We start from the raw sequence: 18740 nt of genomic DNA on the forward strand, positions 1-18740 counted from the left end.
AAGAAGGAAACCACTTCACAGAGGTGTTTCAGAATCTACTACCATCTTTTAACTTCCTGTTAAAACCCTTATTTTGTAAAAGTAACTTGTGTTCTTGCTTGAGCTGCAGAAATCCTTAACACATTTTTTTGTCACATGAGCATTTTACCGAGACCAGAGCGAGCACAATATGCAACCTACAAGTTTTTCTTGTTTGCGTCATTAGGCCCCACGGAGAGCAGTTCATTACAGATGCACTGTGTGAGACAGACTGAGAACATGTCCTCCACTGCAGGAGGGGGGGGGGGGGGGGGGGGGGGGGGGGGGGGGGGGACATGGACAGCACAGATCTCTGCCCAAGACGTGGACCAAACAACACAGACAGGACGGGAACAGGCTAAATATAACATCTCGTTTTTATCACAGACGGCCAGTTTGTCTGCCATAACATAATAACAGATCTCAATGTGTACATATACCTCTTAAACACAATAGGCTGTGGGTCTGTTGTTATGTACAGTTTTATTTACAACTGAAAAACTCAGCAATGAAATCAACTTATGCACATCTTTCTATCTGTTTGGTATAATGCATAAATTGTGTATGTACTATTGATTGCCATATATACATGAATGGCTTGCTCCATCAACATGACAACATTGACATTATTCTAAATGGTAGCACATTGTTTAAGTTTAACTATGTATAAACATATGTTCTGTTACACTGTACATTAATTAACAGTCCATAAGGCAGATATTTAATTATGGATATTTACATTCATGCATCCATCATTTCTCTCATATAGGTACATGGTGGGGTATACTGGTAGCTAATATATGTGCATGTTTTAGATGCAAGCATGTGTTTTACCAAATGTCCACAGTTTAGCCAATATCTATACTTAACTGACAGCCACAGAGCACAGCCCACTCTCACTGAGTACACTCATCCGCATGCACACTCACAGACAGATAGACACACACACAAACACGCCCTCACACATGCACGCACATACACACGCAGATTTAATTTATAAAAGCAGAGCAGCGTTGAGTGATGCTCCAGTTCAGCTCAGTTGTGTTTTTCCAGCGGGGATGTGGAGGATGCCGGTGACAGCACTGAGTCACACACACATCCCTGCTGAGGCCATCCTCTGTGCAACCTGATCTCTGGCTATTGGCTAAGTCTCCTGTCTCTCACCAGTCACAAGGTCAGCCCTGGGCTCATGTCCCCTGTTTCTATAGCGATGAGCTAAGCCCTACTTGACAGATGGAAAAATAAAGATTCAAACAAAGCACGGCTGTGGGCATCTCGCTGACCCCAAGACTCTGAAACAACCGAACGACTTGTGTGAGCAGGTTTAACTTGTAGTGGGGAGCTTGCTTTGAGATAACTAATCAACAATGGAAACTGCCATTATGATGCAGCACAGAAATAATGTTCAGAAAACACACATTCACATATAGAGACACAAAGAGACCACTGACTTCTGAAGTCTCAGGGAAACAGAGAAAAGCATATCAAACACCCAGAGACAAAACAACTGGTACAAAAACTCTTTGCAGAGCAAGCGCGTTTTCTGCATCAGTGTCTCAACAAACTGACAGCAGGCTTAAAGCATCGGAGCATCACAAATGAATTATACGGTTTATAAATTATTCACTTAAAAAACAGAGCTATCAAGAAATAAAAATAATTCATCAAGATGTTTGAGATTTGTAAAGATATGAGTAACTTACAAGACAGGGTTTTTTTTTCCTTTAAGTAGAAAAATAAATTCAAAAGGTAGATAAGTAATTAAATTGAACAAATAAATGGATGAATGACTGAAGTATATTACATTGAGCATTTTTGGCATGGTAAAATAACCACAACGTCCTTTGTTGATGTCGTTGCTCTTCTTTTTCTTTTCAATATGGATTTCTTTAAATTGCATAGTCATATGAATCCACATCTGAGCCAGGACCGTCAGGAACAACATGCCTCTCACAAAGCATCCGTCTCAAAAAATGCAGAACAAAAGATGGACAGTGTTGGGACTTGAATATAAAAAAATGTTGCATTCTCTGTAAAAACTGCATGCACGTTATTTATTGTGTATGATGGGCCTCTCCTGTCCTGGGTGCTGTATTGTCTGTTGTTCCTTTGCAGATGTCAACAGTGTGTGAGGTCTGGATCTGCGGCCGACTGGCAGACAGTCCCTCTCCAGCCAGCAGCCAACCAGCCTGTCAGCAACACTTGCTGTTACTAAGAGCATAATGTTCAGCCTGCTGTGCCACTTTCGACACCATGGGGGTTTGTGGATTTTTCACTCCGTCCTTTCTGCCTTGATTTTTTTTCCTTCCATCTTTTGCAGCTCCTCTTGAGCTGAATGGTGTCTTCAGTCCGGGCAACATGCCAAGCAAAGAGGGGACGGTTAACCTATTGGAAAACCTCGGGTAAAACCCTGTTGCATTCTGGGTGAGAGGGGATTGTTGTATTCGGGGGGGGTTTAGGTGAGAGACGGTAATTGTGATGTCACTTCCTGTGTCTATCTGGAGACAGTCTATACCACAGTGTTGTTCGTGCCAATGGCCTTCTTGTTACGGATGCTCATGGCATATTCCCCGCGACTTGTCCCGTTCTCCTCCTTTCGTAGTGGTTTCCTGCAAATAAACATTTTCATAAAGTCAAGATAAATTCCTTGACAAGACGTTACATTTACCCTCAGCTGAAGGCCATGTCATTAAACAGAGTTTTCTAGACTGTTAACCTTTAGGCTGATTTGATTTTTTTGCGCTGCTCTGCTCTCAGCAATCCTTTCTAATAAGGAAAATGTTCAAAGGTCACTTTTGCAAGGAGACAGGAGGAAAATAAACATTGCAACGCAGGGGATACAGCAATTACCTACCCTGACTGGTAGATGCAATCTTCCCCCTAAGTAATGAATATTTGTGTGGCTGTCAAAACAACTTGGGAATAACATCGATACATATACTCCTCCAAACAGGGGGTAGTACTCTGTCCTTTCTTTGAGTACGTTCTGGTGCACACTAGCTGCAACACATGATCCTTGCTTCTACTGAAGAGCAGTATCATTCTTTTCATGCATTACTCTGTGCCTTTGTGGTTATTATATTTGTCCAGTGTACTGTGTCTTCTGCACCGACCCCCTCAGCTGCTCTCCCCTGCTCGGGCTTATGTAACTCGGAGACAGATCTGAATACAGTTAGTACAGTCATTGTCCCACTCAACACTGTACTATGCCTTCATTGCCACAGAGGACCCTTGAGCGACATCTTAGTTCAGCGTCTCCTCTTTTCTCCTCTGCTCTGAAAGCTCTGGCTGGCCAGTGCAACTTTGACAGTCATTCTCAGTCCAGTCCAGCACAAATCTTTTTCCCTTATCGGGCATCGTGCCGCGAGGGAATCCTTACAGGGTGAGATGAGCTCATCATGTAACCCAATACTACGGTTTGTTATGTTTAATTTTTGGTTGGACTGTGGAAGAGGGAGGAGGATTCACTCTTAAATATATTAATAAAAAGACTGTGTACCCTTTGAGATAAGAAACAACACATTAGTTTTCTACCAAGCAATACATTTAATTTGTAAACATTAAAATCCAATGTTGCTCAATTTAACTAATGAGGTTTAGCTGCTGCAGCCTAGATGCATTTTAGCCATTATACAATGAAAGTTCAGCAAAGAAAATACAAAGCCTCAGGACAGCATTTTTCTGCTGCTGTTGTGTAAGATTGTGTTGTATTCTCTCCTTTAAGATCTCAGTAAAAGGAAGTGAAATGCAAACATTGTGAGCTTTAAAATTGCTGCATTTTTGATATGCTTAAACATTGGATTGCATTATGCCACCTCATGTCATTGACAGACTGTCTTACACTCTAAATAAAAATGGACGGCTTATGTAAAATCTTTCAATTTCTGTTAGGTCATTTTTTTGTGCCATTTCTTGGACATAATATGATTGATAGTCTTGTAAATGTACAATTAGGGTGATGTTTTTTTGTGCACATGCTCATTTGTTGCCTGCTGTCAACTAAATTGGTCTGCTGTCTTTTCTCGTTTCTCCCGTGCACTTTCGCCGGTCTGTTTTTGCCACACCTATTATTCAAACGTCTTGTTGCTGTCAGGTTTTTAAACGGCTCCTGTCTTGGCTGTTTTTCAGCTGTCATTTCAGCCCTGTGAACCTCCATCTCCTGTGTTCCAGAAACTCTCATCTGTCAACAAAGTCACTCTCAGAGTCTTTACCAGTCTTTAAAGATTCACTCAAAAAAATAAGAACTGTCACAATGGGGTCGAAATAATAAACACTTGCATGCCTCCTCTGTCATTTATCCATGCTGCTCTGCTATGCGAGCAGCATGGATAGGAATTGCAATTTGAGTCTGTCAGCCCTTGGCTTTGTGCCACACTGAAATATCTCAACACCTGACATTTTGCACACATTCATTGTCCCCGGAGGACGAATCCTACCGACGTTTATGATCCCCTGACTTTGACTCTATTGTCATGATTTATTTTTGCAATTTATTTCTTAAATGTTCCTCTTTTTTGGTGCATTTTCGTATTTATTTGACAGTTTAGAAACGGGGAGGGAGAAAGAGGGGTATGACATGAAAATAAGGTCCCATGGCCATAATCTAACCCTGGACATTGCGGTTTTAAAGAAGATGAAAATAAATGCCAGATTTTTGAACTTCGCAAACTGCATGGAGTTGTTGGGGCTGTTGCAGATGATCTGAGCCAATGGCATTGAGCAAAGTTGTAAACAAAACATGTGGCAATGATGACTAAGACTTCCTGTGGGACTCTGTCAGCTGGGCGGGGTCACAGGGCTGAGGACACCAGGGAAACATGGCGGCCATATAGGACAGATGCTGCTTCCGGTGTCCCCATGGGACCCGGGGAAAACCTCAGAATAGAAACCGCCCAGCCTCAGGATGGAAACACATTTCGCTGCGGGGGAGATGATTGGCCGATGCAGATGCAGCTAGGGGAGTTGGGATATACCAACGTTTTCTCTAAGGGACAGACGGCAGTGTTTACAGCCAGTCTGGGAATTCTACCACTTGGAATAAAAAGTCAACAAGGTCAATGTTCGTTAAAAGTTATGCAGCGTCCTTGCATCTCACCAATTATTTTATAACTTTTGCCAGGTCTGTATTTCTTCCACTACGTTGTAAAATGCTGTCGCTGGTGAACTTAGGCCTGCTGGAAGGTGCTCTGGCCCTGTTTGTTGTAATCTCCGCTCAGACTGACCATGTCGCTCTGGGCCACCACACAGGGCCTCAAGCCGACCTCTACCCAGGCCTTCAATAATAGATGCCATGCTGTTGACACATGGCAGGTGGCAACACAACATTTCACAGGTTAGATGAATATTTCATATCAAAGCTGTGCAATCACAGCGCACATTCCTGTTTGAAGTTTGGGGAATGGATCGTGGCGAAATTGGGACATGTGTTGAGCTGTTTACAATTACTCTAGCCATCTGGAAATTAGAGTAACATGCTATGGTTAAAAGAAAACACATAATAAACAGACTGTAAAAATCTGTCGCCGGTTTTAATGGTGCTGGTGTAGTAATTTTTCAAATAAAACAGAGGAGATTAATAATGTATTAGTAAATATTGAATTTTTAACCATTTTGCCTGACAAGTATTTCCCTTGTATTGTATTTTGGATATTCTCTTTGCCCTTGGATAGAGCAGCTGTGATGTATTATCCGTCTTTGGACAAGCCTCCCCGAGCGGAAAGTGATTGGGAAATGCTTCTAGCTTCATTAGTCACTTGGTCTGAGTTTTGTTTGTTTTGGCTTCTTGGACGGCTGACAGCCTGGACTGCAGCATCATGTCTTTAGCTTCGGATGGCACAGCAACACTGAAACGCAGCGTGTGTCTGAATCCTCTCCTCAATGCTTGCACGCACCAGCCTCCCTGGTGCTGTGGACTCTGAATAGAATTGTATGGAAGTGTTTTTCCATCCTAGCCCGTTTGCTTCAGACACATGACTGGCAGACAAAGATTATAAAAAATAACAAAAGGCCAGCAGGGCTGGGACCCGCAGAGCTAGCTCCTCTGCTGTCTGTGGTGCTCAGGCAGGCCCTGGCCCTCGTCCAGCTGATTTTCATTGGGAAAGCCCGAAGCACTGAGGGGCTGCAAGCGCTATATATAACTGGCCATGTTATTCTCACTGACAAACCCTCTCTCACATTGTTATTGACTCGGACGCTCAATTACTGCCTTTACTTGCTTTCGTAGACAACATTTGTCTGTCCTTTTCGCTGTGTTGTTTCCTCTGCCTTCCGCTCAGGAACGATGGATGATTAGAGCATCCGTGACAAATGTTAAAGGGATCCCATTTTTCCCTGGACTGCTCTCTTATTGGCTGGTGACTAATGAATGTCTAATGAGGCCAGTCTGGCTGGACCTGTGTATTTCTCCCTTCTCAGAGAGGGCAGCTTGGCGTGGCACAAAGTCTGCAGTCTAGAGCCCACAGAGCTTCAGGACACGACCCGCTTGCATGTATAAAAGATGTTGCCTGCGACTGAATGACTGCGCAAATTAATTCATAAATAATGACTTGGGTTTGGGGCTAGAGCCTGTATTGCAACAACACTTTTCTACCACTGCTGCATTAAAAAAGGTGCCCCTTGGCTACACAGGGGGCTGGAGAATTGCCATAATGAATTCCTGAGCCAACCACCCATTACTTCCACTGCCTGACTTTGCCTATTTGTTGTTTAAAGAAAGGAGAAATAGAGTTCTGCTGAGGAAAGCCATATGTGGCATACAGGCTTAATACAATTCCAAGGTATGCTATTAAATCAATTTAAATACACATAAATAAAAGATAGAAGTAGCTCCCTGATTTAGCGTATACATCCTTGGCTGTTTTCACATGGGTGTGTGGAGAGTCAATGTTTATAGCCATTTTATAGAGTGTGTAAATATGCCAACATGATGTATCTATGTATGTAAAGATGTTGTGAGTTTATGGATGGGTGAACACAAATCCCTGCATGTGCGCAGTGCTTCGCACGATATGGACGTGTGTGCGAGTGTGTAAAATGTCTGCGAACATTACTGTGGATGTCAGAGTGCATGTGTGAGACGGTGCTGCCTGAATGTCACACAGAGAATTGGGTCTGGGTTGTGCTGCAGTCTAAAACCTCACGCAGTCTTTTCTCTAATAAGCCAAATGGGAGAAATATTTCCCGCTGCCACAGCGGCGTCTTGGGATTCCTCTGCTCGCCTCTCGCTTTCATGAATCCAGCTGCTGTTTTAGAAAGCTTTAGAAACTTATGCAAATTAGAAATCAACACAGTATATTTTAAAGCCGGATCATAATGCGCCTCGATAAATTAATTTATATGATGTTTCCGGGCGACTCAGTGTAGTGGATCTTTCTCAGTGACATTTACAACCCAGTCCATTATCTAACCTCTGACCTCAGTGTGACCCAGCTGGGTGATGACAGGGTCAGCGTAGCCTCACACACAGGCAGGAGGGATAGTACAGTCTAAACATGAGTCAGATTACACATGATGTGTTGGGTAGCCTGCCTGTGATAGATCCTATTTCAATTTGTCCTCCCAAAATATTTCAAAGGTCTTACTGAAATACTACAAGAACAGAACAAGACAAGAGTAACATCCAACCTCTTGATGGCCTTGTAGCAGATGATGATGGCTGAGAGGAGGAAGACCACTGAGGCACAGCCCACCGTTCCGAGCACTACGATGTCCATCTCCATCCACCAGGGCCTCAACGAGGGCTCCATGGGCTCTGGCACTGAGAAACAGAGAGAGAAGAAGAGGGGGCAGGAGGAGAGAGTCGGAAACAAAATAAATCAGAAAAATAATGAAAAAACATTTATGAGAGCTCAACCCTTAAGATAAAACAATGACTTGAGTTTTTTTTAGTGATTGCGTTATACAACTTTTCCTCCCAGGTCTCTGAGTTTGGAAGAAGTTGTGTCCTCGTCTGTTCTGTAGGTCTTAGGTTCAACGTTCAAAGATATCTAACCCGACACCATGAATCATTTAAGGTCCCATCAGCCTTCCGTACACCAGCACTCTTGTCCACACCAATTACTGTTGCAGGAACCTCCTGCTCTTTCTACATCAGATCTGTGGTGTAAGACCACTCACCAGGAATGTTGTATAACATTATGTGCATCAGCAACTTCGTATCTGTAATGCAAAACTTCTCTCTTCTCTTTCTGCAGCGTTTGATGCTCTCCCAGCATCTATAAATCAGTTTAGTCATGTGCATATCTATCAATCAATGAATGCCGGTTTGTTCCAGTTTTGTGCTCCTGAGAAAATACTCTGTGCTGTATATAATAACAAACTTGTAGCTCCTGCATTGACAGGTATGTTGTTATGAATGGGAGGAAGGGTTTACACCATGGCAACAACTACTCCTTAGTAATGCTGTGGACTATTTTCCAACACAGCATATTTCTAAGAAGCAAATAACAACTCACGGCCTTCCCCGGTACAGCACACTACGTCAGTGAATTTAAAACCTCCTCTCAGCCAAATTTCCATTTTAATCCTGCGTTTTGTCAACGGCTGTAGGATTTAATTCAGTCAGTGTAAGAATCTACTTCATTGTGATATAGCACACTCCTTTGAAAGAACTTTGGAAACCATTTTTAGCACACATATAGACTTAAGTTACAGTGCCAATTGTATCACTTTTTTTCAAAGACTTCAAGCAGATAGATAAGATCTCAGCCATTGTCCCAGTTTTAGCTATGCATATTCATTGCATTTTTAAAGACTACGGTTAAAGGCAGGATTTCAGCTTTAACTGCTCTGCAAATTGGGCTACGGAAGGAAGATCAGGGTAATTATGCGCCTGTATAGATTAAATTGAAAACTGAAGAAAAAAACTCCCTTTAAGTGAATTATTCATGGCGTCTCCACCCTCTGCAAACATTTCTGTGTAAAGTTAAAAAGGAATAAAAATTGGCCTGCTTATCATATTTATCCTGATGCGCCGCTGTTTATGGATGCAGCTTTCACAGTTCCACTCGAGCACTGTCTGTAATTGGGCATTCAAACTCCCACCTTCGCTTACAGTCAGTGGATCCTGACAGCATTTATGCAGTGACCAACATTTGGAGAAGGGTCTATAACTCTTGATAGGTATCTCACATGTTGAGTCAGGGGGGAAAAAGGTCTATTTAAAAATTGACCAGACAGAAATAAATAATTGGAAGTGATTGATTAAAACCTTTACACTGCTGCCTGGTGAGACTGATGATTAAGTGCTCCTCCCATCTCATAACATTAAGGGCTCAGGGTGAGTGATTCTTAAGAGTCACAGTAATAGCTCAGAATGGCTGCATCATCAGCAACGCCTGTCTCATATCAACACACTGTTCATTAAGGTGTTTGAGACCTTATACAAATCATATCAACTTTCAGCAAGCAGCCTTATGAAATATGGTTGCCTATCTGTCAATGGATTTACCATCTCAGAGGGAGTGTCGGATGGAAAACTGCTGCAACAGGCAGCAGTTCCTCACAGATATACGTGTATGCTTGTTGTAAACAACACACACACACCCTCATTGCCGCCAGCTCAACTTCAAAATGAAGCTTAAACTAGATGGTTGGTTCATTAGATGCTTATCTCTAACAAATTAAAGCTAATTGAATTAACTCATCTGTGTTTTAATCAGGGGTCCTCCGGGGGAAACCCACCACTGAAACTCTGAGCTTGACAGCCCAGCGGGCATGGATTTCACAGGCAGCTGGGTACTCCCGGAGGTCAGACCCGGCATAAATGAGTCCTGTGTTCAGCTGTCAACATCCTGCTGGCTCTATCACACGCACAGACACACATGTGCAAAACAGTGCCCATGCACGGGGGCTCGCACAGTTATCTCAGGGGGTTGATGGTATATTTTTCTTTTTGAGCATAAAAGGAAACACTTCACGTCAAAACGGTCAGATTAGCCAGTTGCTTGACACCTGCGTTTGGCTTGGAATGAGATCCTACTGTGGGGCGAGTGCAGACTCAGAGTGAGACAGGCCGACTTGGAGCGAGACATGTGTGAAACCTGGGAGTGAGAGCTGGGAGTCCTACCTGTGGTGCCCAGTAGCCGTGGAGGAGGCGGAGGAGGTGGCGGAGGAGGAAGGGGGGGGTATCTTCTACAGTGGCATGCCAGCTGGCACTGTTCGCTAACTTTCTCCGCCACAGTCTGTGAGCATGACCTCTGGAGTTCTCCCTTATGGTGAGGAAGAGAAAGAGAAAGAGACAGAGAGGGAGAGGGAGAGAGACATTGAAATTACTGTGGCACTGTCCTTCAGTGCATTACTCGTGAGTGCCATCAGCACAACACTGTGCATCACAAATGGAGAGGCTTGAACACTCAGCAGCCTCTCAGTTAGCAGCCCTGTGGATATCCTCTCTGCATTCTTTTCCTATCACAGTGTTGTTGTCACCGGGGCTGCTGTGTATGTAGTACATGCAGAATAGTATCGGGTCTATGGCTGCAGCACGCTCCCTGTAAGAAACCACCCACCAACAGAGTGGGCAGCAGGCTGCCCCGAGGAGTGTGCGTGGGTGGACTTGGAAACTCAAGCAGATCACATTACACATGAACCCTGGCAACACTGCGTGCGTGTGAACAACAGCTCACCACTATCTGTAGGCAGCAGCGCGGGGCAGAGGTTAGAATACTCATCACTAACATATGCCTGATGCAGGGATCCTGGTGGGATATTGTTATCAAAAACACAGTTGGCTACTCCATGTTCCCACTACAAAAGAAAAGCGTGTGTGTGCATAGCTATATTTCTTGCTGGAAACTCTACACATGCATGCCTGTCAGTATTTCCTAAACACAGGTGAACTGGTGATCTCAACATCTGGTGTAAACAAACAAAGCACTGCATTGCATATTATAATAATATAATGAGTATATAAGTTTCTTGAAAAAAATCAATCAGTTATACAGTTGTTATCCATCAGTAAATCAACTCCAGTTACATTATAGTGTGACATAATCTCATGCGTAAATTGACTAAGTGGAGTGGCTGAACCTGATCCTTACCTGGCATGAGAGTAAAAACAGTGAGAGAAGGCAATGACCGAAGAAAAAAGGCCAAAAACTTAAAGTAAATGGCATTAGATCTTGGACCAGCATTCCTCTTGCGCTGTTCTCGAAGATACTAGGCAGGGGTTCCAACAAATAAATGCAGTATACATAGGCTTGAACTGTTTGGGAAATAACCATCCACCCTGTCCAGTTCAGCGGCGATATCTGTGACAAGCGTCTCCAGAAATAGTTTATGCCACAATCATTTTCCTCTTGAAATCCCGTTGTCGATAGCATAGGACAGGCGAGCCGGTGGAATGAGTAGCAATCTCGATAATTCACATCTCGAAAGTAGTTTTGTTCTTATTGGCACTCAGATAGCGACCTGAATCACGCCGCTACTCCGTGCAATGTGAGGGCGGTAGATGGCCCGTACCTTACATCCCTCCTCGGCTGCAAGCATGAGTGCAAATGGGCCACTCAAGCCATCGAAGTTGAAGGGAAAAAAAGCGAACAGAGAGAGATCCTCAGGAATATCGTGCGGCAGGATTCCTCACAATAGGATCACACATCCCCTCAACTTATCTAGGCTGAACACTGTATGGGCGAGTCCGGAGGGCAGAGCCGAGGGTTAAACTGATGCATCCCCCTCTGTGCCAAAATACAATTTATACGGGAGCATCACCACCGCGCACTTGATGCAGCGCTCACATCAGCTCATCCTGACAGCGTGTGCTCAAACAAATTCACCCTCCGCTACTCATAAAGTCCCCCCTCCTCTTAAAAAAAAACACAGGAGGTGGTTATGTAGGCGTCGGTAATGTCAGCTGTTTGTTTGTGTTTGCTTGTTTATGTTGGATTTGTTTTTTTTAAATAGTGGTCCAGGCAGAAAGTATAGCCCACAATGCGTGGAGGCGAGTCCATAAGGATGACGCGTACAAGACCGAATTAAAGTCAAGTAGAGAGAGATGGAGAGAGCGCTTGAGACGCCTACCGACTGAAAACACTGCCGCATGTTTGATTTGTGCCTGCGAGAAGAACACTCAGTGGTCCAATGTCCCGAAGTAGGTTGAGATAAACAATACTGATGTAACCTGGCATTCACTGCTAATGCTCAACTGCAAAGACATTTATAAGATATTTATTAGATGTTTCTTTTCCAACCAGAGCTTCATTTTATTTATTTTTATTTTTTAAAACCATCATGGTGAAATGGTTTATAGGATGTGATGCTTTAGGCCAAAGTGCAAAAAGAATCAGACTGAAATGGGTAGTTTTTTAAGAGCAGAGTTGCATAATATTGTTGGTGGTCTACTCTTCACAAGGCACAGTTATGAAATTACCCCACAGCCCACAGCCATGGACAGAGAGAGACAACGTGACATTCTCAGTTTGTGGAAGTTACTAAAACACATAACTGACAGTGGCAATAAAACCCTGTGTTTATCTTGGTGCAAATAAGGGAGGCAAATAAGAAGGATGGTTTTGGATCCGAGTGAAATTATTCATCCTATTAGAAAACAAAATAATTCAACTAACTACTCCTAGCACCGAAAATTGGATACTTTATTAATCAACTCAATTAGCACAATAAGAAAATGTATTGATTAGTAGGCCTATTGTGATAATTGTTGATTGTCCAAAAGCTGCAAAGTGTACCAATTTATACCTTCAAAAGGTATTTTGTAATTGGGAGTTATACAGTGCATCCGGAAAGTATTCATACCCCTTCACTTTTTCCACATTTTGTTATGTTACACCCATATTTCTAAATTGATTAAATGTATTTGTTTTCTCAACATTCTAGACACAAACCCCCATAATTTTTGCAAATTAATAAAAAATAAAAAACTCAAATATCACATAAACATAAGTATTCACACCCTTTACTCAATAAGCACCTTTGGCATCAATTACAGCCTCAAGTCTTCTTGAGTATGATGCTACACGCTTAGCATACCTTTTTATAGGCAGTTTCTCCCATTCTTCTTTGCAGATTGTCTCACGCTCCATCAGTTTGGATAGGGAGCGTCGGTGCACAGCCATTTTCAGATCTCCCCAGAGATGTTAAATCGGGTTCAAGTCTGGGCTCTGGCTGGGCCACTCAAGGACATTCACAGACTTGTCCTGAAACCACTCCTTTGTTATCTTGGCTGTGTGCTTAGGGCCGTTGTCATGTTTAAAGGTGAACCTTCGCCCCAGTCTGAGCTCCAGAGCGCTCTGGAGCAGGTTTTAATTAAGGATCTCTCCGTACACTGCTGTATTCATCTTTCCCTTGATCCTGTCTCCAAGTTCCTGCCGCTGAAAAACACCCTCACACCAGGATGCTGCCACCACCATGCTTCACTGTAGAGATGGTATTGGCCAGGTCTGGTTTCCTCCAGACATGATGATTGGCATTCAGGCCAAAGAGATCAATTTTGTTTTCACCAGACCAAACAATTTGTTTTCATCATGGTCTGAGAGTCCTCTAGGTGCTCCATGGGGGCTTTCATGTGCTTCCTTCTGGCCACTCTACCATAAAGGCCTGATTGGTGGAGTGCTGCAGAGATGGTTGTCCTTCTGGAAGGTTCTCCCATCTCCACAGAGGAACACTGGTGCTCTGTCAGAGTGACCATCGGGTTCTTGGTCACCTCTCTGACTAAGGTCCTTCTCCCCCGATGTTCAGTTTGGTTTGGGCGGCCAGCTTTAGGAAGAGCCGTGGTGGTTTCAAACATCTTCCATTTGCAAATGATGGAGACCACTGTGCTCGTTGGGACCTTCAATGCTTCAGACATTTTTCTGTACCCTTCCCCAGAACTGTGCCTTGATACAATCCTGTCTCTGAGGTCTACAGTCAATTCCTTGGACCTCATGACTTGGTTTGTGCTCTGATGTGCACTGTCAACTGTGTGACCTTATACTGTATAGACAGGTGTGTTCCTTTCCAAGTAATGTCAAATCTATTTAATTTAACACAGGTGGACTCCAATCAAGTTATAGAAACATTTCAAGGATGATCAGTGGAAACGGGATGCACTTGAGCTCAATTTTCAGTGTCAAAGCAAAGGGTGTGAATACTTATGTACATGTGATATTTCATTTGATTATTTAACACGTTTGCAAAATAATATTTAAAAACGTTTTCACTTTGTCATCATGTGTGGAATATTGAGAAACAAAATGAATTTAATCAATTTTGAAATAAGGCTGTAACATAACAAAATGTGAAAAAAGTTAAGGGGTATGAATACTTTCCGGATGCACTGTATATATTTATGTTTTTGGCTGTTGATTGGACTTATAAGACATTATTGAGACCTTTCTTTGAGATTTAGGAAATGACGATAGGCATTTTTGACTATTTTATTACTTTCATTTTCTCACTTTGATCAATTGTGACAGAAATGTATGCTTTGTCCCTACACAGTTTTTATTCTTTCTCCATACTAGCTTCAACAGGGATCTTGTTGTTGAGCACCAGCAACGGCCCTTTACCTGTTAAAAAAACATGGCACCTCAACTGCTTGAAGCTTTGCAGGTCAGTTTCTCTGCTCAGCCAACACTGCTCGGGTTGTATGTCAGTCTCATTGCTTATTCATGTTTCATAAATCCATAATCATTTGTTGTGCTCCTCTGTTTGAAAGTATTGCTGGTGGTTTAAATAGCAGAAGTGACAGCCAAATGTGTCACAGCCTGCTTATTCCAAATAACACAAACAGCATTTAAGCCAACTATTCAAACAACTTTGGCTTACCATCAATGGATTGTAGCCCTACAGTCTTTTGATGCGGCTCAGCATTTATCACATCTCTTGCCTATCAAAACGCTCTTCACAGGCAGTAATGGGGTGAGCTAATGCACAAGAGCTGTGAATGGCTTTTAGAGTGGAAAATCCACATCTGCTGCTGAACTGCATTTGAGCTTACAATGCAGAGATTTTCCAGAGTTTCTAAAAAGTGCACAACAAGCCTGGTTTTTTCGTGGTGTGCCTGGCAGTTCAGTTCATCCATCCTCTCCTACAGTCTGTCCCAGTATTGATTATCTGACAAGAGGAAAGCACTACATCCTCCTGGTTCCTTCCTGCTGCCTCAACTCATTCCAACTAGCAGCAATCTACCACAACATACATCACAGCCCTTTTAAACTCAGATAAGAAAACCTCTTAATGAAATTACTGTGGTCTTTCAGTGTGATTATTCCTGCAAAGATACTTAATCAACAACTCTGCAAACAAATAGAGCCCAAAATATTACATGCATCCAACAAATGGAGCTTTTAATACCCAGTGTCATTTGAGGAATATTGATGTTCAGAGACTATTAACTCCACTGCATTTATCTTGACGATCTGTATATTTGAAATTTATTTAAAAAAGGCAAGCTATCATAGTAGAGGTAGATTGCCATCTAGTGGGAAAGCATGGCAAGACAATACATTAGGGCACTATACATTCATTCAACGGGATAAGTTAAGTTGTTAAAAGGGCAGAAAGTGCATTTTGTTTCAAGTAGAATTTTTGCTTTACTAGATTTACATTTTATATTTTCTAGTTATTTATTGTAAATTAGTTTGCATGTATTCCTTTTATGGCTAGCCTTTATTGCGTTGTCACAATTTAAATATATTTAAAAAAAGAAAAAGCTTTGGTCTAAGGTCTCTTTTTCTATGACCATATTTTTATTTATTTGTCCAGATCCAGATTGAGAAGTGATAGAGGGGACATAAAATAGCTTACAATAGAACATGTGCACTAATGTTTGCACCTTGAAGCGCTTCTGCCAAGGACCTATACAGACAGAGTCAGTTTTCAGTCATATTAAAACTCCACTGGACTTCTGCTATATACATTTTATGTCACATTAGTTTATAGCATTACTGTGCATCATAGGAGACCATCAACACTCCCTGTTTGCAGCCTTTTCACATTGCAGTTTGCCTGTTTAATAATACAAAAAAATGCAGCTTACAAATCTTTGGTGCAGCAGTGAAAAGTTACACTTATAGTTGTATTTTGGTGTGTGGCAGCTCCCATGACCCTCCTAAATTGGATTAGAGTGGATAGGTACATAAAGAAGCAAGTAAAATGTGTAATTTGAGTGTTTTTCAGTTAAATCGGCTCAATCTTCCAAATATCTGAAAGGCTGGATAAACATCCTGTCCACCTGTCTTGCCACAAGGACAGCATCACATTGTGGGATTTATGGATGCCACTATGCTTCCTCTTTCTCCTTCACTTCAAAAGCACAGGAGTGGGGTGGCAGGCCAGGGGAGGGGAGCCCCATTGTTAATTGGCCTTTTCAGATGAACAGAGAGGTGAAGGAAAGAAGAAGAGAGGAGGACAAAAGGGTCCCATTGCCTCTTCAGAACAAGAGGGATGCACCGCCTGAAAAAGATAGACCAGCCAGAGCACATATAGACCTTCAGGGCTCTCCTCACACAACCCCAAACTGAGTGAATGAGGCAATCAATCATGTTGGCTGCAGCTCACTCCAAACAAATGGCCTGTAGCTTCCAGCCTGCAGATTGTTTTTAAAAAACCCTCTGTCCTGGTGCTAGAGTGGTTCAGAGTATATGCTTTAAGGGCAACATTCTGCACAAGTATGTGGTGTTACTTACCAGAAAAACTTTTCCTCACATCTCAGGCCACTTCTGCTGCTGTTCAATGGGACGATAGGTACTCTTTTTCCACTTCAATAAGGGGATGAAGCTCAATTAGCATTTCACAAGTCCCCTTTCCTCCTCCATTGCAACCTTCCCCGCGGAGCCCATGCTTTCTCTGGGGATTGTCCTGGTTTGGGCCCTTGTTGCCGTTGGCAGGGTGACAGTATTCGAGTGTGCAAACTTGTGCTATTGTCCGCGGGCCAGAGGGAGCCATGGAGACCCCATAATATGACACAGGAAAATGTTTGCTGATGGCAATTCTATGGGCTTTGTCCGACTCTTTCTCCTTCATGACGACTCGATTTAAGTCTCTAAATGTTTGACTACAAATGCAGGAGTGCCATCCAGCTCCTTTCCCTTTGTCCCGCGAGGTTTGAATGAGTAATTCAGCCTTTGTGTCGCTCGATTGAGGGGGCAAACAGAAAGACAAGATTCTTGAGCGTTCAAGCCCCTTTCCATGGTTATGCACTCTTTAGATCCCCCCCTCACCAAATCCTACAGCTGACATCACTCCTGGGGAGGGTATGAGGGGCATTCATGTTAAAAACTAAACTTTAAATGGTTCAGAATAAGTCAGAATGCAGGTATATTTCCGTGAAACTTGCACTCATTTTATTTTAAGCACACTTAGGATTTCTGGAGATATTGGGCCAACGCGCGGAAATCGCCGAGAAATATCGCATCCCCTCAGCGGCTTTTTCCAGGTCTCCATGACAACAATTTGCAATGGTGAAGAATTCGATACCGGGGGAGGCTGATTGGGGTGCATTGTGAGGGGCCTGGGGTCGCTGATTGGTTCAAGGAAAGCACCATAACTACAAGGAGTTTATATTCATTCAACTTGTTGAAGTGCTCCTACTGCAGCCTCCACAGAAGTCTGAGCTTGGACTGTGGCGGGATTCATCCAGGAGTGGTGAGTAAAGGGTTATTATTACTAACTGAGAGGCATCTAATTTAATTTACGCTTGAAAATATAATGTATATAAATAAAGAATAATGTGTAATTATGCATAGCCTAAGTTTGTTTTCTGATTTTCCTTTAGATGTTGATGGTGGACTACAACTCCAACATGGACTGATTTGATCCAAATCTATGCAAAAATGGCAAACGCGGACAGTGAGGTCAAGACGTTGCTGAATTTTGTCAATTTGGCCTCCAGCGATATCAAAGCGGCCTTGGACAAGTCAGCTCCTTGCAGACGCTCCGTGGATCACAGGAAATATCTGCAGAAACAACTGAAGCGTTTCTCTCAGAAGTACTCCAGAGTCCCCAGGTGCCACACGCACAGGTCTGCTGAGTTTGGGTGTGCCAAACCTGTGGGGACCGCTAGCCAGAGTGTGAAGGTCACAGAGAAGGCCAGCTCGGATGTTCAGTCTGCCGAAAAGGTGGGGGGCGCAACGGAGCAGGTGCCTATGAGGAAACGCCAGCTACCAGCCTCATTTTGGGAGGAACCTAAATTGACCCAAACTAAAGGAGACGACTCACATACAGGATTAAAGAAGAACCCTGCAGGGCCATGTGCGGGCAGTGAAAATGAAAAGAAGAAGAGGAGTTATGATGATGACGCAAAGGTCACTCTGTCTGCGTCCAGTCGACGCAGCACTGCGGATAAAGACACTCTGAAAATGGACCTGAGCTCTCACCACTGTGTGAGTGTGTGCGGCTGCTGCCCCTTCCAGTACCACGGACACCAGGTCCTCCACAGTCACATTGTTGTCCCCCATCCTGCCCTGGGACTGTGGAGCAAAGCAGCAGAGACAGAGAGACCTGAGCATCCTTATGGACAGAAACTACACACGCACGTTGTGATCAAACCCATACCGACTAAACCCACCGTGCAGTCACCAATATTCAGTGTGTTTGGATTCATTTAATTACCCTACTAGTGGACCAGTCACACAAAAATGTGTAAATGGGACTAATTATTTTTGATTTTGTTATGTTTGTCTGAAACATTTGTACAAGAGACACTTCCTCAAGCACTTACTGGAGAGCAACATCTATTTTTCTTGTTTAAACCTAAAGGACTAAGTTGCACTTGCAGAATCACGTTCACT

At 43.1% G+C, this 18740-nt stretch overlaps 1 protein-coding gene across 2 annotated transcripts; it reads right to left on the reverse strand.

The window, feature by feature from the left end:
- Positions 1 to 377: 377 nt before the first annotated feature.
- Positions 378 to 18449, reverse strand: prima1 (proline rich membrane anchor 1). 2 transcript variants are annotated; one of them, XM_034132582.1, is made up of 4 exons: positions 11055 to 12169; positions 10085 to 10226; positions 7642 to 7774; positions 378 to 2627 (listed from the first exon to the last, which is right to left on the reverse strand). In XM_034132582.1, the coding sequence occupies exons 1-4, from the start codon at positions 11334 to 11336 to the stop codon at positions 2528 to 2530; spliced, it is 657 nt and encodes a 218-aa protein (XP_033988473.1). In that variant the 5' UTR covers positions 11337 to 12169; the 3' UTR covers positions 378 to 2527. The 2 variants fall into 2 exon arrangements, with proteins under 2 accessions (XP_033988473.1, XP_033988552.1); XM_034132661.1 differs by lacking the exon at positions 11055 to 12169 and adding an exon at positions 18327 to 18449 and having other exon boundaries at positions 2391 to 2627.
- Positions 18450 to 18740: the final 291 nt, after the last annotated feature.

Source organism: Trematomus bernacchii, unplaced genomic scaffold (assembly GCF_902827165.1).
Source record: "Trematomus bernacchii unplaced genomic scaffold, fTreBer1.1, whole genome shotgun sequence".
Lineage (NCBI taxonomy): Eukaryota > Metazoa > Chordata > Actinopteri > Perciformes > Nototheniidae > Trematomus > Trematomus bernacchii.